The following is a 10,213-nucleotide window of genomic DNA, read 5'->3' on the forward strand; positions in this document are numbered from 1 at the left end:
CCATAAAGATTTATTTATAGTCCCGGTTGGTAACACCAACTGGAAAAAAAAATCGACGCGGAGATTGGAGAGGCATGCGCGATCGGATCGAGGTATCTCCTCCTCTCCTTTAACTCCTCTCTCCTCCTCTCCTCAACCTTATCTCCTCCTCTCCTTTTAACTTCTCTCCTCACAACCTTGGAAAGCCTGAAGAAGATGATTGGCTTTCAGAAGAAAAAGAAAAGAAAGCTTGAAGGGGATTTACTAACAGGAACAATGGAAAAATTACTCCGTGGTGATGGACTTTTTGCCTGCTGCTCTGTGGCGGAGGTGCTGCTTTAGTGCCGGCCACAAAGGGTTGATGCTGCTCTTGGGTCGGGCCGTCGTGGGACGACGACTGCCAGCCTTAGCCCCTGAGCCCGACGGCGGAGGGTCTGCGACATGGCCCGCTAAAGGAAGCGCTGCACCCACCAGCAGAGCAAACGCTGCGCAATGCAGAGGCGGCGGCGAGCGGTAGCAGCGGTGGCGGCAGTTGGCGGGAGAGGAGGCGCGTGAGCATGAGGACTGGTGGTAGTGAACGGCGGCGCACTAGTCAGATGGCTGGGTTACGATGTTCACACGTATTCGAAATGTATCCGTGGTTGTTTTATTTAATTGAAAATTGGGAAAGTGCAGGATACGTACGGGATACGTATTGGAGCGTATCCGTATCCGTTGGAGTATCCGATACGGATGTGTGACTTCAGTGAAGTATCGGGGTAACGTAGACAGGAACTCCCCCCCCCCCCCCCCCCCCCCACAATATTACATTCGAACACCACAGGAACGCTGCATACATCCTATCCTATATATATACAAACAAAACTGGTACCACAAATAAAATTTGTTCTTGTGGTGTGACAAAAAAAGCATTCAAAGAGTTCTACTCCAACACCAAAGAAGCCATCGTGCCAAGAGCAGCTCCGTGAACAACTTCAATTGTATTGGGGATCACAAATTCACAATGCCTAAACATACAAAATGCATTTGTAAGTATTCTCAGGGCCATAAGTTCATCAGCAACCATCAACTAAGACAGAACATATTTTGATGCATTTGTGTAATGATTTGGAAGGACAATATCAAATATTCTAAGCAGTTTGCATAAACTCCCAACAAAAAAACATTTAGAGGAATGCAGCATTACTAACCATTCCAGGCATCTTGATCTCTTGTCTTGGTAGTCAAAGTTTCTGAGTTCCAATCACAGCTATAAATGCAATTTTTAATATTTGACATGGTAGTGCTGTAACAAAATAAGATATTTTCAGTGTTCAAAACAATGTTAGAGATTCAGTGCTGAAGACTGACTCAATCATGAAAAAAATATGGAGCTTACCAATTTCACGCGGTGAAACACCACATAATCAGCTTCTGGTCCACGCCCAATATCCACAACACAAAGCACCCCACAGCAGGCCTACCTCGGCGCTGTACAAAGGACGTGGTTCAGTACCTTGACAGAATATATTGTGTCAATTCAAAATTCTACAGAGAAAAACCAAGTTGCTTCTTCTGGTCAAATGCAAAAAGTTTCATCGCAGTAAAAATTGAACCAGATGTATTATTAACAACAAAAATTGAACTTAAGGAAGACACCAAATACTAATAGATCAGCAATTAAACCATATAACTATGTTTGAAATTTAGCCCAAATGAAGCTTCATGCAAATGACACAAAAATTTTGCATCTCAGTGTTTCAAAACTACGTAAAATTGTACCTGTAGTATATGGCTATAACTTTCGCAGTGACCTTATCTGAATTCCTGGTAGAGTATTGTCATACCCATCAAGACCCCCATAGCTGCCCAAATAACCACCAGTACCAAAGATCCCAAAGTTAATCTGCAAAGAAAGATTTGGTGTGAGTTTGAGAACACAGGATTAAACAGTGTCAAATACTGCATATATTATGAATGTGATCAAAATTGCAGATCTTCCCTGTACTACTACTCATGCCTGATATTCTGATTGATATCGTAATTCCTATGTCCATAAATAAAGGTGATGGATCTTTTAGTATTTTTGTTATTGTTTCTCTTCTTCCCTCCATCTTTTTGTTTAGAGCATTAGTTATAGTTTATAACATGTTTCAAATAAGAAGTGTCCATTGACAATAACACTACTTTATTATCACCAAAGAAAGGAGATTGCATAGCATCTTTAATTGAATAAGTGGTACAGTTACATTTATTTGAAGAATTGCAGCTCTTACAGCTACCAAAACCATCGCTGGTCAGAACTCCCAACAAGCAAAGAACACACATCCATATGCCCCGGACCCCCACATGAACATACACAAACAAAATCAACCGATAACGCACATGAAATCATGAAGAAACGCCCACTATCTTCAATGGCACCACTCAGCCGCGCTCTCCTCGGTCCACCATCTTGAAAGCTCCTCTCCAGCCAGCCGAACAGCTAACGGGGAGTCCGCTCTCACAGGATCCGACGGCCATGGCCTCCTCATCAGCAGAACCACAGGTCAACCTTCGTCCGCCATCTTGAAACCTTCTCTCCGACCAGCCGGACAGCTACTGGCAAATCTGCGCGAGAGGGGGCGGAGAGATGACGGGATCCATGCGGGAGGGGAAGTGGTCACAAGATCCGACGCTCCCGTAGCTGCCGATGGCTGATCCATGCGAGAGGGGGGCGGAGAGATGACGGGATCAGCGTGGGAGGGGAAGAGGTCGCCGGATCCGCCCCTCCCATAATCGCCGACGGCGGATCCGCGCGAGAGGGGGGGGGGAGGGGGGCGAACAGACGACGGGATCAGCGCGGGAGGGGAAGAGGTTGCTGTATCCGCCCCTCCCATCGCCGCCGACGGTGGATCCGCGCAAGAGGGGGTGAACAAGCGATGGGATATGTGAGGGAGGAGAAGAGGTCACCGGATCCGCCCCTCCCATCGCCGCCGACGGCGGATCCGCGCGAGAGGGGAGCGAACAGACGATGGGATATGTGAGGGAGGGGAAGAGGTCGCTGGATCCGCCCCTCCCGTCGCCGCCGATGCCGCCATCACCAAAACAGCCACCACCGATCATTTCGCTGGAGAGCCGCAGGATGCCCAAATCCAAGTCCTATGAGGAGGAAAGCCATGGGGATCCAGTGAGTGAGAGGGCAGGAGGGAGGAGGGACTGAGGGAGAGAGTTGTTTGGTCTGGGTGAGTGGGAGGGGAGGAGGGAGAGTCAAGGAGAGACCGTTAGAGACTGGGAGAAATATCATCGGAAGAGACGAGAGACTCTTGCTGTTGCTTTCTTATTTTACCCTCCCTGTTGACTTTACTTCCATTGCTTTATTTTTTTTCTCCCCGTATACACTACTTCTATTGCTTGGACTCTTCCTTTTTATATATAGGAGTACTAGACATTGAAGCGCGCTACGCGCGCCCTATCGGGGTGCTAATGACAGAACAAAAGGTCTAGTTTCATAAAAAGCAAACAACAGTTTTAAAAGTGACAAATGTTTACATGTACTGGATAAAGCAAGAACGGCATTCATATTTTTCATTAAAAACAGTGTAGGGCACGCCATTGCAGAGAGATTATGAAGATACAAACAAGAATGTAACTGCTGGCAATGTAACACAGGTAAAGATAGCAACTCCATGGAACATAGCAACAACGTAACGATTTGAAGATAGCAGAGGATATAACCATAAGCAGTCTTAATATTTGTCTGACATAACAGAATGATAAGGTAACATGTGGCCATGTCTCTGTTAATTGTTCAGGACCTATTGCTCTGCTAGGTTAGCTGCAATTGTAATGTATCCTGAGCATATAGCTGGAGCATACTAAACATAACAGCAACAATAGCATACATATATAGATAAGGATGGTTCCAAAAGGCTTGAAGTAATAAAGAGACGGGCATAGTTTATAGCAAAAGGCTTAGACATGTGTTATCATTCAGGAGACAGAAGTCTCAGGGGCACCATTGTTTCTTGTACTTCAAACAAGGTTGATGGAGACGCTACAACTTGGATGATGACCAAAATGCTTGACTGGGGATACATGAATGATGCATTAAGCGTCAGCTGGTGCACTGAAAAAAAAGAACACATTGTTAGAAACTATATCTATACTAACATGTTTTATAATTTGGTATTAGCTATAAGTTGGTGAGTATACCTATCAGCGTCATCCTTCTCTTTGTTGTTATCTTCATTGAACAATTTCTTAACTGGTGGTGTTGTCTGAGAAGGGTGCGCTCTGTTGAAGGACATATTTTAGTATAAGTGGATGTGGAAAATTCAGTAACAGGACAATGAGAGATAATAGTTATACCTCTTCCTGGAGGTAGTGGCAGAAGCGGGCGAAGGAGCAACTGGGCTTAAAGTCTTATCATGCACAGCCACAACCTTTGCTTTCTACAAAAAGGGAAGTAAGGTACTGTGCAGCCAAGAGTAATAACATAAATTGTGTTAAGATAAAAAGATTAGACAGATTATGAAATTTATACCATTGCAGTTTTATCTTGAACTTTCTGAGCTATCGATGGAAAAAGCGTGTCAAGTGAGGTTACTTGTTCTGTTGGAGCACAAGAGAACTTGCTGGTTGGCGTGTGAGGTGTTGAGGACTGTAAAGCCTGCTTCTTGGGTGTGCTAATTGCCACAGATGGAGAAGCTGTTGCAATGGATGGTGGGGAAGAACAACCAACCTCAATTACTTTTGTTGGTGACAACAAAGCACTGCTTGATCCAGATGACATCATAGCTGATGAAGTCTAAGAAGATGTTGGGGACATAAGTAGAAGAGGCTGTCCAGAAGTATCCCCTGAGATTATGATGTTCACTTGGAATGAAACCTCGCAGTTTCTAAGTGAGCTCTCTGTGATGATGACGTTCCAGACGAATTGTTTCTCAAGCAAGCATGTTATCTCATCTGGGATGAAGTTAGAACCTTCTGGTATTTTGTCAATCAAAGCTTCAATTGGCTTCCGCACGAGGCGTTGAGCCGTTTTCCCAAAGAGGATAAACTCGGCGTTATCACTGTCATCACCTGCTGTGAGTGCTAGCTTGTATCTGCATGTTATATCGCAATAGATGAGAGTTATTGAATGGAACATAACCTGTTATGTCAAAATAGACAATAATCGTTACTTTACCTTGGTGTTGCCATTCCAATCCAAGAACAGCTGCCGCACTTGTACGTGTATCCATATGGCTTTGCTCCTTTGAAGCACTTCTGGCAGGAACGATACCACCAAGAGTTCTCGTTGCAGATTTTTCTTATAGTTACACTGGTTATAAATCGAAGCCTCTGCACCAATGAACAAAGAGAAACAACATGAGAAATAAGCAATGTCTGATAGACAATGTGAATCTAGCCTACCCAACACTAACACGACATTTGTGAGGATTGAGTTTCTTAAGCTCTACCAACAGGGTCATCTTCATATACAGTGGCTGCTGTTTCAACCCATCTGATTGGCTGCAATTTTTCCCCAAGTCTGTATAACGATTGTTATGAGAAAATATGTACATCATACCTATCTTAGAATCTGCACATGCAAAAAGGAAATTATGCACTAACTTCTTTTTTAGTTCAGCTATCTCAGGTATATCGATATTAATATACCACTTGCATGCAGAACATCCAGACAGCGCCAAGCCTACATTTGTACAATAATTAGATATGGCATATATATGTTGTATGTATGAGGTATATTTTGTTGCTTTCTATTAGAACTCACCTATCCCAGACTTGGTGTAGTCCTTGACAAGTGTCCCAACAAAGAGAACAATCTGGGGTTCCTTTTTACCAGCATTGTATATATCCTCAGCTTGAAAGGCTAGTGCTCGTTCACCCCAAAGAGCGACATTTAAAATAGAGTTGCTATTTGTGTAAACATAAAAAAAAGGTGGGAGGCATGTTAAAAAAATTAAATGCCCTATGCTAGTTCTTGTTTGTGTTTGAGGTTAGTCCACTGGTTAGCATATAATATAAATCAATATAAATAGGAGAAGAAACAACAGGTTGAGAGACCATTACTTGGCATCACATATTTGAACTGTCCTTTTTTAAGCTGTCAGCTTTTCTTGACTTGGGACGTAGCATTGTCGGTGTAGTTATCTCAGTAATGACACCCACAACATCTGGGGAAAATGGAAAAGTTGTAAATATTAGAGCCAACAGAGTAATTTATAAACTTTGCAAAGACATAACAGCAATGGGCATACCAACAAAGCGATCAACATTGCCAACCAGATTTGGAACATCATTGTAAGATGTTAAGGAGTACACAATAGTAGGGAAACCAGCAGGGCCACCAATGCATTCCTCAATTTCAGTCCAAGTAGTAAATAGGATCATCATTTCATTGGGAACTGGCCTGTATAACCTATTTCCATACTTGACAGTGTATGAGTGTAAGTAATAGACTTTTCCTTCTGTAAGCAGAGGCTTGTACTTTTCCGTAAGAGGAGGAAAGATATGTGCATGGATGCTATTACCCTATATAATATGACAAATCAATGTAAGGAAACATGTAAAGCATCATCGAACTCAAAATTTACTTGCTGAACTGTCTTACCTTTGCATCAAGCAACAGAAGGTCTTTGTGAAAAAAATTACTTTCATCCTTAGCATCACAGAAATCCCAGAGTCTAGATAATCGAACACAAAGACGTTCATTCTCATCACCACAAATCAGATCAGAAATCAAGATTTCTCCCATGTCAACCTACATCATTCGAAGTTATTAAACACAACAATATAATAAACATCGAACTGACGTATATGTAATTGAATGACAACTATAAACAGAAGTAATACATAGTAGAGAAAAAAAGGAAATAACAATTACTATGTTAGCAAAAATGGAGAGCATAAGATCCTAAGCAATTAGCAAAACAAGAACCATCCAGTAAATCGACCACATGTTCAAAAAAACATATCCAAAAAGGTGCGCACAACGCACATAATCATATGCTGGAGATTAGTGCAGCGGCAGCTCAGCCTGCAATTGTATCTATGCGTAAGAACGAAGACAATGTGTAACAATCAAAATCTAAAATAGTCAGATGGTGTACCGCTGCTTGTGTAGCAGCAAGAATTTCATGGTACACAACATTTTTTGTTTGTGTACCACAGGAACCATCATCGTTTTCAATCAATACTCGTAAACCTGATCGAGAAGTTGCCCTTGAGAAAGCGACATATAGTTGACCATGAGTAAAAACAGGTTTTTTGAGGTATACGCCGACCCTGTCAAGTGTTTGGCCTTGGCTTTTATTGATAGTCATGGAGTAGCAAACTCGAACAGGGAATTGTCTTTTCTGCAATGTAAATGGCCATTTCACATTCGTAGTGCATAGTGCAATTCTAGGAATGTATATTTTATCGCCAATGTTAGAGCCAGTTAATATGACACATTGTAGAAGATGCTCACCGAGTTGAACTATCAAAAGCCTAGTTCCGTTGCACAAGCCCATTGATTGATTTATATTTCGAAGTAGCATTACCGTGACACCTTCTTTCAGTACAAGCTTATGTGTAGGGAAATTGTTTGCATCAATTGAGTTCAGAAATTCAGTGGGATATAATAGCTCAAAATCTGGGATTTGATCACTACACTTTGATATTGTATCGCAGCTAAGGTACTCCTTTCCAATGCCTGGAACTAAGCCCACAACATAATCATTTATCTCATCAACAATCGAATTGTTAGGGCACACGATCGCACGTGAAGCTAAATAGTTAGGGTCTTTATAATGCTTTAAGAAATCAAGATAGACCTCTCTAACAACAACAGCTATCTTATCACCATCTGTCATGATAAGCAAGTCATGAGATATTTCGATCCATGAAGCATAGTTGTCACCATCTTTCTTAGCTGCAGGCAAAGTACCATCACCAACAGCCAAAAGCCATTTACCGAAATTACTAAGCTCATCTCTGTGTGCATCTGGAAGCGAAGGGTTAAGTAACCTCATTTTTATTTTCAAACTAAGCACAACAACATGTTTCCATAACTTCGAGTTTGTGATCGATGCGGCAATAATTGCTTTCCGTGGACCTTTGGGCACAACAAGTAGAATTTGCCTAAAGTCGCCACCCAGGACAACCGGAACACCACCAAATGGAACAATAGCATTTCCAGAATACGTTTCAGAAAGGATATCCCGAAGTGTACGATCTAACGCCTCGAAGCAACATTTATGTGTCATGGGAGCTTCATCCCAAATAATAAGTGCAGTGTTTTGCAGCAACTCAGCAAGCATTGTTCCTCTCTTTACATCACAGGCTATTTTCGTTAATATCGACAGGTATTTTAAATCGTGAATGGGCTGTCCTGCCTTTTGGCAAAAGCAAAGAAGCTACGCCAGAAGAAGCTACAGCAAGAACAATTTTGTCCACAGACCTTATTTTTGAGATTATGACATTCCATAAAAATGTCTTACCAGTGCCACCATGACCACTAACAAAAAAGAAACCAGGTTGGTTAGCAGCCACACAACCAACAATTTGGTCAAAGATTTTTTTTGGTCATTGTTAAGTTGTGAAATCAAAGTTTCTGCGTGCATTGACATCATCAAGGGATGGTGAGAGCTCCTCTTCAATAAGCCTATTACCCATGGGTACTTGTGGAGAGAAGGTTAGATGAGGCAGGTTATAATCTCTTATGTTGCCACCACTCTTTCCAAAGACACTGGTAAGTTCATGTATTAACAAAGTAAGAAGATGTTCGTGTGGAATAATGCAATGTGGATTATCAAGGGCCTTTTTTAATCTAAGGTGTATGTCATCTGTCATATACAACCAATATTTATCAAATAGACCCTGAACGTTCCCAACCGAACAGAAAAGGACAACGGTAACAAAAAGTTGTCTTAGCTGATAAGAAGATGCAGTTTCTATCGCTTCATCAAAAAGAAGGTGCCATTCATTATCTCCCTCAAGGATGCCCCGTGCCTCACAAGCCTCTCTATGTTTCATATACAATATTGTTATAGGTTCGCATGTCGGCATAACTTTGTGCACCTTTAACAATCATTAGTAACATTCGTAAGTAGTACAACTCAAAGGAAGTTGGATGGACATAATACATTCTACCAATTTTAGGGGCAGGTGTTCTTTTGTGCCATGTTCTAGAGGAGCCATCCCATGTCCATTCTTTAGGGAAATCACAATATGTCAGGCTACGGGCTTCTTCATATTTCGTGTTTGCTTCAAACCACTCAGTCAGCATCGTACGCTTTGCAGCAGGACAATTAATTAATGCTCTCAAATCAAACCCTTTCTCATATCGAACATAGTTCATTCCTGGTAAGTGGACAGCCAACCTTTCTACTGGAGGAACTCTATAATGTATATCAAACTCAAAACTTCGGTGTAGTGCTTCGCAGGTAGAGAGAAATCTAGCATCCATATATTCTAAAATTTCATCAGGAGGAGCTAAATCATGATTCAGTGACATGTTTCCTGATGGGGCTGTGGTTTCAAAATAAATCTTTGCTTTGTCATGGCTTTTCATTATGTATTTAAAAAGATACTTGATCATGTTTGATTTGTTACACCACTCAACATTTATATGCGCCTGGAATGTTTTAAGCAAGTTAATATTATACAGCACAACTGATCTGTTGTCTAAAAGCACACCATTTTTTAAAATGGTCCGTCCATCATTCCTTCGCCTATAAACAGCAAAACCACACTCATCAACAAATGTTTCATCCTGGAAATCTTTAGGATAGTATTTCGAGCATTTGTTGTCTTTCATACAAGGGCATTTTTTGTTGTCCTCACCACAAGGGCCATGCATCATGAATTCCTTTACTAATTCATACCCTAATTCATCGATTCGAAAGTCTGGTATCTCAGCTGAAATGAACCCACCTATAACAGCTGCCGATACCTCAGCATTGTTGGCAGCTAGCCATACCAAACAATGTATGTGTGGTAAACCTCGCTTCTGGAACTCAACCATGTAGAGAACTAAGGCGCGAAAAAGAGAAATAGTCATTAGAACTATAAAGATAAAACCAATTGTATACGCAGGTGCTGGAAGTGGGAAAAGGGAACATCTTTACCTGCAAGTACAGGTCCAAATGTTCTTCCCTCTCTGATGTCAGTTATGAATTCATGAACTTTCATATTGAACACTCTAACAATCATGTCAGGCCTATCAGATGGCTGTTGGCCATCCTCAAACCTTATCAACTCTGCTATTTCTTGCCATTTTGAATTG

At 41.7% G+C, this 10,213-nt stretch overlaps 1 protein-coding gene and 1 long non-coding RNA gene across 2 annotated transcripts; both read right to left on the reverse strand.

The window, feature by feature from the left end:
- Positions 1-806: 806 nt before the first annotated feature.
- LOC9270205 (uncharacterized) lies at positions 807-3,245 on the reverse strand. The gene is made up of 5 exons (XR_001541753.3): positions 2,344-3,245; positions 1,741-1,864; positions 1,358-1,474; positions 1,170-1,264; positions 807-986 (listed from the first exon to the last, which is right to left on the reverse strand). It is a non-coding gene; the product is annotated as an uncharacterized lncRNA (long non-coding RNA).
- Positions 3,246-3,679: 434 nt separating this feature from the next.
- On the reverse strand, positions 3,680-4,746 carry LOC136354860 (uncharacterized). The gene is made up of 4 exons (XM_066306674.1): positions 4,484-4,746; positions 4,309-4,391; positions 4,153-4,233; positions 3,680-4,066 (listed from the first exon to the last, which is right to left on the reverse strand). The coding sequence occupies exons 1-4, from the start codon at positions 4,733-4,735 to the stop codon at positions 4,048-4,050; spliced, it is 435 nt and encodes a 144-aa protein (XP_066162771.1). The 5' UTR covers positions 4,736-4,746; the 3' UTR covers positions 3,680-4,047.
- Positions 4,747-10,213: the final 5,467 nt, after the last annotated feature.

Source organism: Oryza sativa, chromosome 12 (assembly GCF_034140825.1).
Source record: "Oryza sativa Japonica Group chromosome 12, ASM3414082v1".
NCBI lineage: Eukaryota > Viridiplantae > Streptophyta > Magnoliopsida > Poales > Poaceae > Oryza > Oryza sativa.